The sequence below is a fragment of the Mesoplodon mirus genome, assembly GCF_964341445.2.
Source record: "Mesoplodon mirus genome assembly, chromosome: 2".
In the NCBI taxonomy this organism is placed as follows: Eukaryota; Metazoa; Chordata; class Mammalia; order Artiodactyla; family Ziphiidae; genus Mesoplodon; species Mesoplodon mirus.
Window position 1 is genome coordinate 214,025,299 of NC_138977.1, and position 14,643 is coordinate 214,039,941.

Here is a 14,643-nt window from a genome sequence, read left to right on the forward strand (position 1 = left end):
ATCTCATCAGCTCAGATGTAGCTGCAACTCCTTCTAAAGAGCCTTGCTGGACCCACTTCCTGTGTTCACAGCGGTTCCTGCATGCAGGCCAAATCCCTGCCAAAATGGTGGCACATGCTCCCGGCATAGGCGGAGATCCAAGTTCACCTGTACCTGTCCTGAACAGTTCAAGGGGAAGCTCTGTGAAATAGGTATGGGTCTATACCACCACGTCATCAGAAACTCAGGGACACATGTGAGGCCTCTGGAATCCTTTGTCTGTTTGCATTTTGTTGCCAGAACAGGGTTCAAGTCAATTCCCAAGCTCTGCTATTGCTTCAGCCTTCCAACCTAAGGGCGTAGGGTATGTCTGGCTCCATGTAGAGGAAGTAATAAACTGGGATATAGTGCAGGCACGTCAAACACTCCTGGGTATCCTTGGGCCTCAACCTATCTACCACTGGTTCTTGTTTGAGCCAAAATTAAAGAACTCAGCTCTCACCCCCACCCCCATGATATTCCATGTTTTTAAGCTGGGTTGAATGTGGAGCATTCAAACCACCTTATTTCTGGGAACTCGTAGTGAAACCTCAGGATGACCAGTATTCAGGCCCAATCCTCTCACCACCTGATATACCTGCCAAGTCCTTTCCAGGCACGGCACACCAGTTGGTCTCAGTTCTCACATTCCCAACTGCTCTCTCTAAGGTTCTGATGACTGCTATGTTGGTGATGGCTACTCTTACCGAGGGAAAGTGAGTAAGACAGTCAACCAGCACTCATGCCTTTACTGGAACTCCCACCTCCTCTTGAAGGAGAATTACAACATGTTTATGGAGGATGCTGAGGCCCATGGGATTGGGGAGCACAACTTCTGCAGGTAAAACTTACCATCCTCCCTATGCTCCATCTTGGCCACTTGTCAATGTAAGGATTTGTTTGTCCCTTCCCCCGGCTCCTAGTTTTCCTGGGCCAGCTTCGAAATTTTGGAACGGAACACTGAAACTCATCAGCTTTCTTTCTAAGAAGATTTTCCAACTCAGGATATGTTAGGTTATGCTGCTGTAATGAACAACCCCCAAATCCCAGTGGCTTGAATACATAAATGTTAGTTTCTCATTAATGCTTTGTGTGTCATGTAGGTTGGGTGTGGAGGTAGGGGGTATTCTTAGCTTCACTTAGTTACTCCAATACACAGAAAGGGCAAGGAGAGACTGGAACATGAAGCATGAGAGTTTTATTACCTCAGCCTAGAAGCGACACATCATCTTAGCACGCATATTTCATTGGCCAGAAACAGTCATATAGTCCCATGTAACTTCAAGGGATAAATGGAACTTCAAAGGGATAAATGGAAAATGGAATGTTTGGTTAGCATGATGGTCTCTGACACACGGATGTGCAGGTTTTCCCAACTAAGAATAATGCCATTTCTATCCCTGGTGATGACTAGTTACCTTCTTCCCCGTCTTCTTGACCATCCTGTTGGCTTCCTCCCACAGCTCATTGTCTAACCAAGGCCAAGGACATGCATGGTCTGCATATAGAAACAGATTTTTTTGTATGGCTTTAAACTGGTTCCATTAAGCAAGAGGATTTCCCTAGCACAAGACACAAGTTTCCTTCTACTTTCACTTACCATGAGCTGTTCCCTCCATGGGACTATCTTCAGGGTGACCCCCAGCAGCCGCTCTCAGAGAATTCCCATGCACAGAATTTGAAGGTTCGGGCAGAGGAGCCCTACTCTCACCATGTTTCTGTAGTTATTTCACTTTCCTGACAAAGAAGGATCTTCAACAGGGCTCTCATTTATTTTCCTACAAACAATGTAATATGTCCCGTGGATCTGGCACAAAGCTCGTGAACTACTTCCTGGTTATTGAGATTCTCCTCTGGAAGTTAAGATTTGGCCCCCAAACTATAACCACCCTTATATGTCAAGGTTTGCTAACCTGTTGGAGGAATGGAATGGAATGTGGTCCCAGGGGGATGCAAGAGCTTGGTGCTGTCTTACTCAAAGGACTTTTAATGAGGTCCAGCGAGTTCACCAAGCCTTGACTCTGGCTTAGTTTGATTTTTTTTGTTTTTTTTTGTTTGTTTGTTTCAGTTTTTATTTTTATTTTTTTGTTTTTTTATTCTTACCCTTTGTTTTTTTATTTTAGAAACCCAGATGGAGACAAAAAGCCCTGGTGTTTCTTTAAAGTAAACAACGCAAAGGTGAAATGGGAGTACTGTGATGTCCCTGCCTGCTCAGCCCTAGGTAAGTCTGTGGCTGTCTGGAGGGCTGGGTAGTGGGGAGGTTGCAGAGCCATCGACAGATGTTCCTGGAACTCCCTCTCTGTCCTACCCCTGTCCTTCCACAACACCTGCTTTACCATGTGCCATCCCAGTGGCAACCCAACTGCCCAATCCTCCGCTCCCCTCTCGGGAGGCCGAGCAGACTTGGATACCTTTGTAAACTCAGGCTTCCTGACTCCCAATCAGTGCACTCAGTAAATATTGATCGATTGCTTGCTGGATGCCAGGCGCTATGCCAGGCCTTCAGTGTACAGTGGTGATCAAACAGTGGCTGGGTCTCCACAGCCTCTCAGGATACAGCATGGACTGAATTCCAGCCTCACAGTCTTCCTGCCTCGCTGCCTTAGCCCACCTCTCTACCCACGTCTGAAGCAATGCACCCTCCCTCTGCTCAATGGAATTACTTCCCTGGACAGTTTCATTTCTGTGCCTTTGCTCTTATGGTCACCTCTGTCTGTAAGACTCTGTCCCATACCCGCTCTTGTTCATATCCAATCATTCTTTGAGAATCAACCCAAGTAACCACTCCTCCAGGAAGTCCTCCAAGATGTACGAAGTGAAGTATTCTCTCTCCCTTCTTACAAACTGCATGGAATAGATTGGGCACCATCCATGCAACACTTGTTGCTCTCTCCTTTGCATGACAGTTATGTGTGCAAATGTCTTCTCTCCCCCACTCTACTTCATCTGAATATCTTCCCCCAGGCACCAAAAAAGCCTCCAAAATATATGTGTGCATTAACAAATAGTTAAATACATACCCAGAGATGGATTTATATATTTAGACACACATTTTTTATTGAAGTATATTTGCTGTACAATATTATGTAAGTTATAGGTGTACACTACAGTGATTCACAATTTTTAAAGGTTGTACTACATTTATAGTTATAAAATATTGGCTATATTCCCCCATTGTACAATAAATCCTTGTAGCTTATTTTATACCTAATAGTTCATACCTCTTAGTCCCTACCCGTCTTGCCCCTCCCTCCGTCTGTCTCCCCACTGCTAACCACTAATTTGTTCTCTATATCTGTGTCTGCTTCTTTTTTTTGTCATATTCACTAATCTGTTGTATTTTTTAGATTCCACGTATAAGTGATAAACATTTTTATGTGTCTGTATACATGTCAAAATAAGAAGGAAAAAGCAACATCTTCATCATTAATTCTATAGACTCGCTTTGTATTAATCAATGTATTCAACAAATGCTAACTGCACACGTGCCTATCCTATATGCACCAGTATAGTCTCTTCGCTCTGGACACTAGTTAAGCTACTGGATGCAGAGCCATGCCTCTGACAAGGTCCTTCTGAGGGTCTGGAGGGAGGGTGAGAAGTGTGATTTATTTTTCTTGTGCTTCACAGATGTTGCCAACCCAGAGGGAAGCGTCACAGAGCCCCTGACCAAACTTCCCGAGTTTGACTCCTGCGGGAAGACTGAGATAGCAGAGAGGAAGGTCAAGAGGATCTACGGCGGCTTTAAGAGCACAGCGGGCAAGCACCCATGGCAGGCGTCCCTGCAGACCTCGCTGCGACTGACCATCTCCATGCCCCAGGGCCATTTCTGTGGGGGGACACTGATCCGCCCCTGCTGGGTGCTGACTGCCGCCCACTGCACCGAGTAGGTGCCTGCTGGGAGCAGAGGTTAGGGTGGCTGCAGTCTCCAGGGCTGTTCTTCTCTCCCCATCTGAGCAGCATCTTGGCAACTCTGGCAGGACCTGGGGGTCGGATCTTGCTCCAAGGGCAAAAGGATGTTTCCTTACAACCAGATAGAAGAGAGCTCCCACGTGTAGAATGCTCACCATGTGCATTACGTGTGTTTTGACATGCAAGCCTCAAAACTAGCTACTTAAAGACAAGCAGGAGGGCCTCCCTGGTGGCGCAGTGGTTGAGAGTCCGCCTGCCGGGTTCGTGCCCCAGTCCAGGAAGATCCCACATGCCGCAGAGTGGCTGGGCCCGTGAGCCATGGCCGCTGAGCCTGCGCGTCCAGAGCCTGGGCTCCGCAACGGGAGAGGCCACAACAGTGAGAGGCCCGTGTACCGCAAAAAAAAAAAAAAAAAAGACAAGCAGGAGAGTTCTTTAGCAAGACCATGATTACAGAGGAGGTTGCTGAGGGGCGAGAAGGTCAGGTCATCTGTCAAAGGTCACACAGCTGACCAGGAACAGAGCCAGGGTGTGGCTCCAGTCTCTCAAATTCCAGGGCTAGCTCCTGATCATCTTACTTTCCCTTGTAGCTTAAAAGCCAAATATCTAAAAGTGGTGCTAGGGGACCAGGACCTGAAGAAGACAGAATTCCACGAGCAGAGCTTTGGGGTGGAGAAGATATTCAAGTACAGCCACTATGAGGAAAGAGACGACATTCCCTACAACGACATTGGCAAGTCTCTTCTATCGGGGCTCTCCCATGGGTCTTGTCCTGGGTGGATTTCTCTACTGATGGGAAGCTGAGGTTTGGTTCTAGAAGGTGCTCTTGCCTTCTTGGTCCCTCATAGACCCTGTAAGGTAGAGCATTTATTCCAGAGTTTTTTAGTTCTTAAAGGTCTGTGTTAGTGTTGCAGATAAATGTGCACAAGTTCTTAAATTGAGGGGAAGAGATGCTAAGAACATTGCATTGGGGAGAGAGCTCAGCCTTGAATTAACAGCTGGCTCACCTCTCTAAGCTTCAATTCCCTCTTCTGTAAAATGGGGACACTGACGTACAGTCTCCACTTCCTATGTGCTAAGTGACGTGATGTTCATGTATCCCCATGCACACCTGGCACCTGGTAGGCAATGAGGTACTTAATCTGCCTGCTGCTTAGTTCTGTCCCCTATTTCTCCATTCACAGACCTCTCACTCTTTCTGCTTCCTCAATATAATTTTTCCCCCTTAAAGCCTGTTTTTAAAAAAAGGATTAGAAGTAATTTAAAACTCAGCCGGAAGTGTTATTACTCCTCTGAATTGAAAGTTAAAAGAATGAAATGACCAAGGGAGAGTTCTTTTAGGTATTGGGAATGGGGCTTTGCTAGGTCCACCTTCTAATCAAGTTGAAGCTGATGCTTCTTTGACAGAGAGGATATCACTGCTCATTTCCCCTTTCTCTACCTAGCTTTGCTCAAGCTAAAGCCAGTGGATGGTCACTGTGCTCTGGAATCCAAATATGTGAAAACTGTATGTTTGCCTGATGGTCCCTTTCCCCCTGGGACTGAGTGTCACATCTCCGGCTGGGGTGTTACAGAAACAGGTGAGTCTGGCCATGCATTCTCCTGAGGCCCAGGTGAGTTACATCCACCAGACAAGAAAGGGTTACACTCAACTGCCCTCCTGAACTGGATATCAGTGTTATATTCAAAATGTATAAACAAAAGAAAGAGATTGCCCCATCTCTCAAGCTCCAGTTAAATCTCATCACCTTCAAGGAGTCTTCTCTGATCTCCATATCTGTCCTTGGCCCCAACCCTTAGATCTTTGACTTTCACCAAGCACTGATCCTGTATCCATGGAGAACTTTTTTCCTTTCCTAGGTACATTGGAAAGAGGATAAATTAGAAAGAAGATGGATTTTGGAGTCAGACAGACTTGTATTAGGTTCTTGGTTTTGTCACTTGACTTGGACAGCTGAGTTTCAGTTTCCCAATAACATCCTAGGTTTGGAATCATGATAACAGATGATAGAATTCTCCAGAGATATTCATTAAGTCAGCCCCTGGAGGGCAGGGGTCAGGTTTCATTCACCTTTGACTCTACTACAGTGCTTTGGTCAAGGCTCTCTACATAGTAGCATTCTATAAATTTTTGTTAAATCAAGCTATTGATTTATCTCTAGGATTTGGTCTGATCTTAAAAAGTAACCGAAGGGCTACTTTCCTTATAGTACTGACAAGATTACACCCTTTCACATATGAAATTCAGAAGTGTATATCAAGTCTCTCTCAAATACTCAAAATAGATTTCTCTTCCCCTAAATCTTGTTCTTAATAATGGAAAGCAAGAATCACTTTAAATAGGCCCATATTCATGAAGAAAGTGAAATGTAATATACAAATTTGTCAGAAGGCTTCTGGGAAAGAAGATTTCTGATAGGTAATTAGATTTAGGGTTAACCAGGAAACCTTTTTGTAGCTCACTTCATTGGAGTCCCTCTAAACCTTTCAGCATCATCGTGCTGACGAGAGCAGATTGAGCAGAACAGAGGTTCTTTAGGCAAGGAAATGTCTGCTCTGGGAAGCAGGTACTCTAGGTGATCAACCAGGGCACTTCATGCGTCATGAAGGCTCTACCACATGCAGCCCTCTGCCAGGCATGGGAAATTAAAAATAGGTCTAAGACCTCATCCCTGCTTGCCCAACTTCACCATCTAGCTGGGGAGACAGAGGAGGGCAGAAATGATTCTGCTCCATGGGATAAGCACAGCATTGAAGGTCTGTAGAACCATCGTGAAGGCTGAAAGCAAAGAGTCCCCAGCCCTGAAAGATGAGGCTACTCTGCCCATCTCCTGTAAACACCCTTCCTGCCGAGCTCAGGTCCGGTGGCCCTCTTCTGACTGCTGCTGGCTTCTGGTGGGGCAGGTTCCAGCCTGGTCTCTACAGTGGCAACCTCCTTTCTCCACCCATCAGGAGAAGGGTCCCACCAGCTCCTGGACGCCAAAGTCAAGCTCATCAGCAACGCTGTGTGCAACTCCCGCCAGCTATACGACTACATGATCGATGACAGTATGATTTGTGCAGGAAACCTCCAGAAGCCTGGGCAAGACACCTGCCAGGTCAGAGACTCCAAATGGTACTTGAAGAAGGAGGGGCTGGCAGGACCTTACACCGGGCACAGAGGGCCCTTAGAACCCTGGGCTGGGAGGCGGGTTCAGAGACCCACCTGCCATTAAGCTAAAGGGGACATGTCTGTCCTCTGGCAAATCTGAATCCACATCAAACCAGGACGACTCAGTGTAATAACCATAGCAGTCACTTTGCCCACATTGTCCGACTTAATTCTCACAACCGTCTGGTGAAGGGGATGTCATTATCACCGTTGTACAGATGCTTAGAGAAATCATCTTGGCCTATAGCACCTGGGCGGCAAGTGGCAGCGCAGGAGTTTGCTCCACTGTGTTTAAATGGCCGCAGCACTGGGCAGCTTGTCCGCAAATCCCAATAAGCAGGGAAGAGTTCCAAAGACCAGTGCTTGGAAGGAGAGAGATGAGACGCCAGAGAATTCACAATAATATTGACTAACCATTAGGATTTAAATGTGTGTGCATGTGTGTGAAGGGGGAGGGCGATTTAACCCTCATAAACTAATTGGCTGAGTGGCTTCTCTGTGGCCAGAGCCAATTTAGAACCTGCCTGACACCTGCCCCCATATAGGACTTTGGGGGACCAGCATGGGCACATTCACATCTGAGCTCCTCCCTACAAAGGGACCCAACAATGATCTCCCAGCCTTTTGGGAGCCCCTCTTGGGATGGGAAATCACGGTCTCTCTCACCAGGGTTTGTGGCTGTACTGTGACCCCCTGCCCCTTCCCAAGGAGCCACAGATATCCACCTACTCAAAGGAGGTGTGTGGGCAGATGGGATTGATTTCCCCTAAGTCCCCAGAAGACGAATAGGAAAACAGATTGTTCGGGGCTTCCCTGGTGGTGCAGTGGTTGAGAGTCCACCTGCCAATGCAGGACACACGGGTTCGAGCCCTGGTCTGGGAAGATCCCACATGCCACGAAGCAGCTGGCCCCCTGAGCCACAATTACTGAGCCTGCGTGTCTGGAGCCTGTGCTCCGCAACAAGAGAGGCCGCGATAGTGAGAGGCCTGTGCACCGCGATGAGGAGTGGCCCCCACTTGCCACAACTAGAGAAAGCCCTCGCACAGAAACAAAGACCCAACACAGCCATAAATAAATAAATAAAAATTAAAAAAAAAAAGAGCCAGTGACACGTACGTGCACTGAGACAGCGCAAATTGGAGAAAAAAAAAAAAACCCTCAATAGGTTACCAGAGTAATTCAAGGTAAACTACAAATAAAGGATAATTGAGACAGGGCCCAATTAAAAAAAAAAAGAAAACAGGTTGTTCAATTCCCTAGATATTTCAAAGGCTTCCCTTGTAGGCTTTAAAAGCAGATGGACATGGGTTTGAAACCTGCTTCTATCCTTTACTTTGTGACCTTTATCAATCACTGAATGGCTTAGTCCGCTCGGGCCTCTACAACAAATTACCTTAGACTTGGTGGCTGGTTTAAACAACAGACATTTATTTCTCACAGTCCTGGAGGCTGGAAGTCTGAAATCAGGTGCTGGCATGGGCGGGTTCTGGTGAGGACCCTCTTCCAGGTTGCAGACTGCTAACTTCTCATTGTGTCCTCACGTGGTGGAGAGAGAAAGCTAGTTCTCTAGGGTCTCCTCTATAAGGGCACTAATACCATGCATGAAGCCTCCACCCTCATGACCTATCACTTCTCCAAAGCCCCACCTCCTAATAACATCCCAGTGAGGATTAGGCTTCAGCATTTGAATTTGGGGGCAGGGGGACATAAACATTCAACCCACTGCACCGAAATAATTCTCCAACCTCAGGTGTTTAATCTATAAAACGGAAATAGTGTATCCATAAAATCAGCAGATTGTGGCTAAGATTGAAAGAGACAATTCATTAAAAATCCTACCAGTCGTGGTGCGTAAGCAGCAGTGTGTGTGTGTGTGTGTGTGTGAGAGAGAAAGAGAGAGAGAGAGAGAGACATCCTCATTCCTCTCCTCCTCACCATCATCATCCCCTCCACCTTAACTGGGGGTTTAATATGAACCAGGCACTGTTCTATGTGCTTTACAAACATTAGTCCTCACAAGACCCTCAGGGTGGGGCAGGGGTTCTGTTGCTATCCACTGTTTACAGTGTGAGAAACCGAGGCCCCGTTGGCCAGCAGGTAAGCCTGGTTTGGAGCCCAGCAGATCTAACTCCAGGGACCATGTTAAACAGCAAGGCCGTGCTGCCTCTGAGCCCCATCCTCCTTGCCATGTGTGTGCCCCTGTGGGCCCTGGAAGGGCTCTATCCAAACAGGGCACCTCTCAGCCTCCGCCAGATCCCTGCCGGAATGAGAAGTTGAGGGCCCCTTGTAATACCTGTATCACTAAGAGTCATGGCGGGTCAGGAAGTAGGGCTGGGCCTGGCACCGGGCCCCAGCGCCGTGGCTTCTCTGACTCAGGAAGCCCTCACTGACCCAGGACGTAGGCTGGTATTTGTTTCTCTCCCTTCAGAGCACTGCGTCACGAGGCATTGGAAGAGTCTTGTTGCTACTTTCCCCAGGGCAGGCCAGCAGTCTCACCCCTCCCCCACTGGTATCCCCTCACGGAGGGTGGGGCTGTCTCTGAATGTATTCCTATTCACAAGGCTGACTCCTGAGTCTTTTTCCCGTAGGGTGACTCTGGAGGCCCTCTGACCTGTGAGAGGAACGGTACCTACTACATCTATGGGATCGTGAGCTGGGGCCTGGAGTGTGGGAAGAAGCCAGGAGTCTACACCCAAGTGACCAAATTCCTGACTTGGATCAAAGCCACCATGGAAAGGGAGGCTAGCTTTTGAGGTGTCTTCCAAAGCTCACAGCCCATCCTCCTTAACACCCAGCCAAGGCGAGGCCTCACAGGCAGCCGTGGACAGCCTCTGACGCCTCCGAGTGTCCAGGCTCTAAGCAGAGACCACTGCTGCCCAGCCTGGGGTGCCCTGGACCAGCATGGCCGCCACTTCCTCAGGCTCCCTCCTGGGAAACCCAGAAATGAGAGAATCAACCTGAAGTATAGGATGTTTGCTTCCCTTCCAACAATTGTAGCTTCTAGAAAATCAGTGTTCATCGACTGCCTTCACTTCGGACATTTGCAAATGTGAGATTTCAGACGGCTTAGCGTCAGTGGGGGTCACCTTTACATCTTTATTCCTCATCCCAGACACTCAAGGCACGCAACAGGGCCACCCACTTCTAGGTATCTGACAGAGGACCAAAATACAACATTCTCCACCCACTTTCAGAGAGTTGTTATTTTAATAAAGGAGGGTCGGAGCATGGGCTGGGGTGCTGTTTTCACAGTTGGCCCGAACTGAAGCCATGCCTCTGGCGTGCACATTTCCTCTCCAGCTTCTCTCCCAAGAATCCCAGGTGGACGCCGCCCACTCACAACGGCAGGGCCTTCCTCCTTTTGACGTGAAGAATCTCGGTGGCATCTGGGTTCACATCCCCCCTCTGATCATCTCCGGTCTCTACAGCCTCCTGCCCTGCCTGCAGAAATCAGACACACCTCCCTGAGTTAGGATGAACCTCCTGCCCTGCCCCCATAGGACAAGCTGTCTAACATGCTCGCCCTCCCCTTCCTTTTTCCCTCCTCCATCCTCCCCAAGAAGAAGGATCCTCAAGGCAAGAAAGATAAAGAAGTAAAGCCAATCTCTCATTTAGACGTGGCATCTTTCTTCCGAACAAAGTAGGGTTCAAAACCCAGACTGCTGTAGCCAGCAAGTCCCTGACCCCTTCCATGAATGCAACGAGCAAGCAGTCAGCACAGCCTGGGCTGCCGCGGCTGCGATTGATGTAGCCCCCGCATGTTTGTCTCCGACGAACTAATGGCTGTGACTTCAGAGAAAACCCTGCAGGAAGTTTAACCCGGGTGTCCTCCTCCTGGTCACCTCAGACCCATGAAATTAGGCGCCTTGCCTGAGCTGTATTTCACACGTCTTTAGAGCCAGCTGACCTTTGGCCAAAAATAAAGTTAGAAAAGAAACAATGAGTTTGCCTTTCCCCCATGGCCTTGCAAGCCAGCCCGCTACTCACGTAAGCTCCCCGGAGACCCAGGCCCCTCGCGTTGGCCAGCTCTGCAGCCCGCCGAGCCATTTCCACTTTGTAGGAGCCAGGAGGTGTCCAGCCAATACCTCTGGTCAGGTTCAAGTCTGATTTATACTTAACCTTGGGGGAAGGAGGGAGGCAAGAGGAATAGGTCAGCAGGGTTTGGGGGGAGGCTTAAAAAGCCTGCCCTGGGGCTTCCCTGGTGGCGCAGTGGTTGAGAGTCCGCCTGCCGATGCAGGGGACACGGGTTCGTGCCCCGGTCTGGGAAGATCCCACATGCCGCGGAGCGGCTGGGCCCGTGAGCCATGGCAGCTGAGCCTGCGCGTCCGGAGCCTGTGCTCCGCAACGGGAGAGGCCACAACAGTGAGAGGCCCGCGTACCGCAAAAAAAAAAAAAAAAAAAAGCCTGCCCTGGAGAATATGCTGTTAGTGAAGCCCGGTCAAGCGGTCAAGGGAGCCAATTCAGCTTAAGCCGGAGCTCCCTGGCATTGAGGACCCTATGTGCTGGGAGCTGGGCCAGCATAACGCTGTCCTCTGCATCTTTCCATTCAAGTGATGGGGCTGTAACGGGGGTGGAGGGTCAGAGACCTGGTTCAAGGCCGAGCTCCCATCTTGACTTGCTCTGTGGCCTTACGGAAGTCATTTCCCTTTTTTGGGCTTCAGTTGCCTCCCAGAGAAAGGTCACGGTCCAGGCGACTACTAAGATCCCTTGGAAAGAGTATGGACAGCAATCAAGAGCTTGTGCTCACATCAAAACAAATGAGCTCAGATCCCAGGCCTGCCACTTATTTGCCATGTGATCTTGAGTGTGTTCCTTCACCTCTCTAAGCCTCAGGTTCCCCATCTGTAAACTGGGGCAGTGATGGTATGGTCATGAGAGCTATGTGGCACGACGCTCAGAAAGCACTTGGCACAGAGCCTGGCCCACAGGAAGGACTCAATACATTGCAATTCTTGTCATTTCTTCTGGCACTATTGAGTTAGGTCTCCTGGGTTCTATCTCAGCCCAGGTCCCCCCTGAAGGTAACATGGGACGTGGGATTCTGGCCATCTCTTATGAAGAGGTCCCAGAGGCCGGGCCTCGGCCAGGGATTGAGGGCAGCCCACGTCGCTCTGCAGCCGGTGGGCCTTCTGGGCAGGTTTCAGGCCCAGCTGCTCTGGGCCGCAGGTGGGCTAGGGCAGGGGCTGCCTGTAGCACACACTGCTGGCCAGCTGCTGGCTCCCCTTGGCTTGGAGGAAGCCAGGCTGGTCTGGGCGGCTGTGGAACTGGGACCGACTCTTAGCGAAGTCCTTCCTGTACTCATTGTCACTCTGGAGTTTGCTGACGCTGAGGAAATGCTTCATCCTTGGGTCGTCATGGATGCTGCAGTACCCAGTCTGCAGGCCCCGGTCCTGCAGGAAGGCCCCTCTGTACCAGAACTGCAGGTCAGAGAGGCAGAGGGGGGTCATGGGCACCCACCTCCCTTCTAGGACCAGTCCTCAGGATCTCAGCGGGAGGTTCAACAGTGGGTTAAGGGCACAGCTTTGGATTCAGATAGACCTGGGATCTGGATCTCCCTCTGTTGCCTACTTGCTGTGTGGCCTTGGGTCAGTTACTGAGTCTCTCTGGTTTCTTGGTTTCCCCACCTGATAAAATGGGAGAATGAACCTCCACCCCATGGGACATTGAGAGGATTCAGTGGGGGCTGAGCATCATGTCTGGCACAGGCTCACGCCCACCGAGTGTTGGCTGCTGGTATCATTGCCGCTGTGATGGTTAATAATCTAACAGCAAGAAAAATGTGTCCATTCTCAGGAGCCGCTCATGCTTTGATTCTTTCCAGCTTTCAGGGATCCAGGCCAGTGCTCCTCAAACCATCTATAGTGAAGGACAGGATTCATTTTGTTTTGCTTTTTAAAATTTCCAATCTGTCAAAGTCCAATATGTGGTCCTCCTGCCTGTGATTAGTATGTAGTGGTACCAGGTACATCTGATAACACATAAAAACTGGCCTCTACTCTGCTCAGCCAGAGGAATCCACCAGTCACAGGCTTGGAGGTCATAATGTCTAATTGCTGAGAATGTTTCTGAATGCTTGCTCTTGATTTCTATACTTATCTCACTTTGGACCAGTAATAAGCCACTCATGAATTATGACGTATCTAGTTAATGATATCTTCCTATTCAATAACGGAAGCTGCTGTGTTTTGTCATGTTCTGTGCATGACACTAGGAGCCATTTTGGTTTCATCCCTACATCAATCCTAGGAGACCAGTATTAGATGTCTATTTCATAGATGGAGATATTTGAGTTCAGAGAATTTAAGCAACTTGCCCAAGACCACAGAGCCAATTCCTAAATGACTGAGCCAGGATTTGAACTCAAGTCAATCTAGGGGGGAAACCCAATCTCTTTCTATCCCATCACGGTGCACTTCAGCTAAAAAAAAATAGTCCGTCAATTGAAGGTCAACAAATCAATCATATGTTAATTGACTTCTAGGTACTGTCCACATGTGTCAACTTTTATTTTATTTATTTACTTTTTTGCGTTACGCAGGCCTCTCACTGTTGTGGCCTCTCCCGTTGCGGAGCACAGGCTCCGGACGTGCAGGCTCAGCTGCCATGGCTCACGGGCCTAGCCGCTCCGCGGCATGTGGGATCTTCCCGGACCGGGGCACGAACCCGTGTCCCCTGCATCGGCAGGCGGACTCTCAACCACTGCGCCACCAGGGAAGCCCCACATGCGTCAATTTTTAAGAGTGTCTCTCTTAAAAGAGAGAGAGTGGGAATACAGCCCTCCCCAATTCCAAATTTCTGGCTAAGATGCTAAAAATTAAGGCCAACTTTTTTCTTTCATTTGAAATGTTTGTTCAATTTTGGTTCCCGGTAGTTTGCCTTTCAACAGATCTGGGAAAACCAAAGCAAAACCTATCAGTGAGAGAGAGAGAGAGAGGAGGGAGAGAACGTGAGGTCTTACGTCACTGGCAATCTCCCTGGATGCCCGGGCGGTCTGGAACGGGATGGCGTCCAGCCTGAAGTCATAGCCACCATCCCGGGTCTGTTCCCAAGAGTTTCTGTAGACTTTCTAGTTGGGGAAACAAAGAAATGAGTGAGCGGGGAGTGAGTAGCTCCATGTCTGCAATGTTGCTGGTTCTCAGTGGGAGTGGTTCCTCAACATGTACCCTCTGTCTTGCTGGTGCCCAGAATGGCAGAGCCCGTGGTCCCACATCCATCCTGAGGACCTCCCCAGCTCTGGCCACAAAGGGCTTCGGCTCTCAGCCCCCAGCCTGAGCATCAGGCCCTGCTCTTGTGGGTCTTGGGGTCTGTGGGTCTGGCTCATTTGCTTCATGCCACTGGTACCAGGTGCCCCTGACCCCCTTCTTTCTGTCTTTGCTTTTACTTTCAGCGTTTGCAGCTTCTAGATGCCAGAACTCAAAGTTCAAGAACCCTGTTTCTTCCCACATGCCGAAGGTTCTATTCCTTGGGTCCTGGCACCCACATGTTCACAGGCTCCACTGACGTCCTGGGGGCCCCTGGGCTACCTCTGATGCCATGTCACAGCATCCCTATGAAGCATGCTGCAT

General features: G+C 49.2%; 2 protein-coding genes across 3 annotated transcripts in view; one reads left to right on the forward strand and one right to left on the reverse strand.

The window, feature by feature from the left end:
• HABP2 (hyaluronan binding protein 2) overlaps nucleotides 1-10,374 on the forward strand; it is a 36,380-nt gene extending 26,006 nt beyond the window's left edge. Inside the window, exons 6-13 of one of the 2 annotated variants that reach the window (XM_082633706.1) lie at nucleotides 72-191; nucleotides 688-859; nucleotides 2,142-2,239; nucleotides 3,649-3,904; nucleotides 4,518-4,660; nucleotides 5,373-5,507; nucleotides 6,883-7,025; nucleotides 9,667-10,374. In XM_082633706.1, the coding sequence (XP_082489832.1) occupies nucleotides 72-191; nucleotides 688-859; nucleotides 2,142-2,239; nucleotides 3,649-3,904; nucleotides 4,518-4,660; nucleotides 5,373-5,507; nucleotides 6,883-7,025; nucleotides 9,667-9,831 (1,232 nt within the window). In that variant the 3' untranslated portion in view covers nucleotides 9,832-10,374. Of the gene's footprint in view, nucleotides 1-71; nucleotides 192-687; nucleotides 860-2,141; nucleotides 2,240-3,648; nucleotides 3,905-4,517; nucleotides 4,661-5,372; nucleotides 5,508-6,879; nucleotides 7,026-9,666 lie in introns of both variants that reach the window. The other variant, XM_082633705.1, reaches the window with a different exon arrangement.
• A 40-nt stretch (nucleotides 10,375-10,414) lies between these two features.
• NRAP (nebulin related anchoring protein) overlaps nucleotides 10,415-14,643 on the reverse strand; it is a gene marked incomplete at both ends in the record, with an annotated part of 71,602 nt that continues 67,373 nt past the window's right edge. The window contains 5 exon segments of the mRNA XM_082633698.1: nucleotides 10,415-10,519; nucleotides 11,066-11,197; nucleotides 12,184-12,249; nucleotides 12,253-12,495; nucleotides 14,037-14,144. Of these exon segments, the coding sequence (XP_082489824.1) occupies nucleotides 10,415-10,519; nucleotides 11,066-11,197; nucleotides 12,184-12,249; nucleotides 12,253-12,495; nucleotides 14,037-14,144 (654 nt within the window).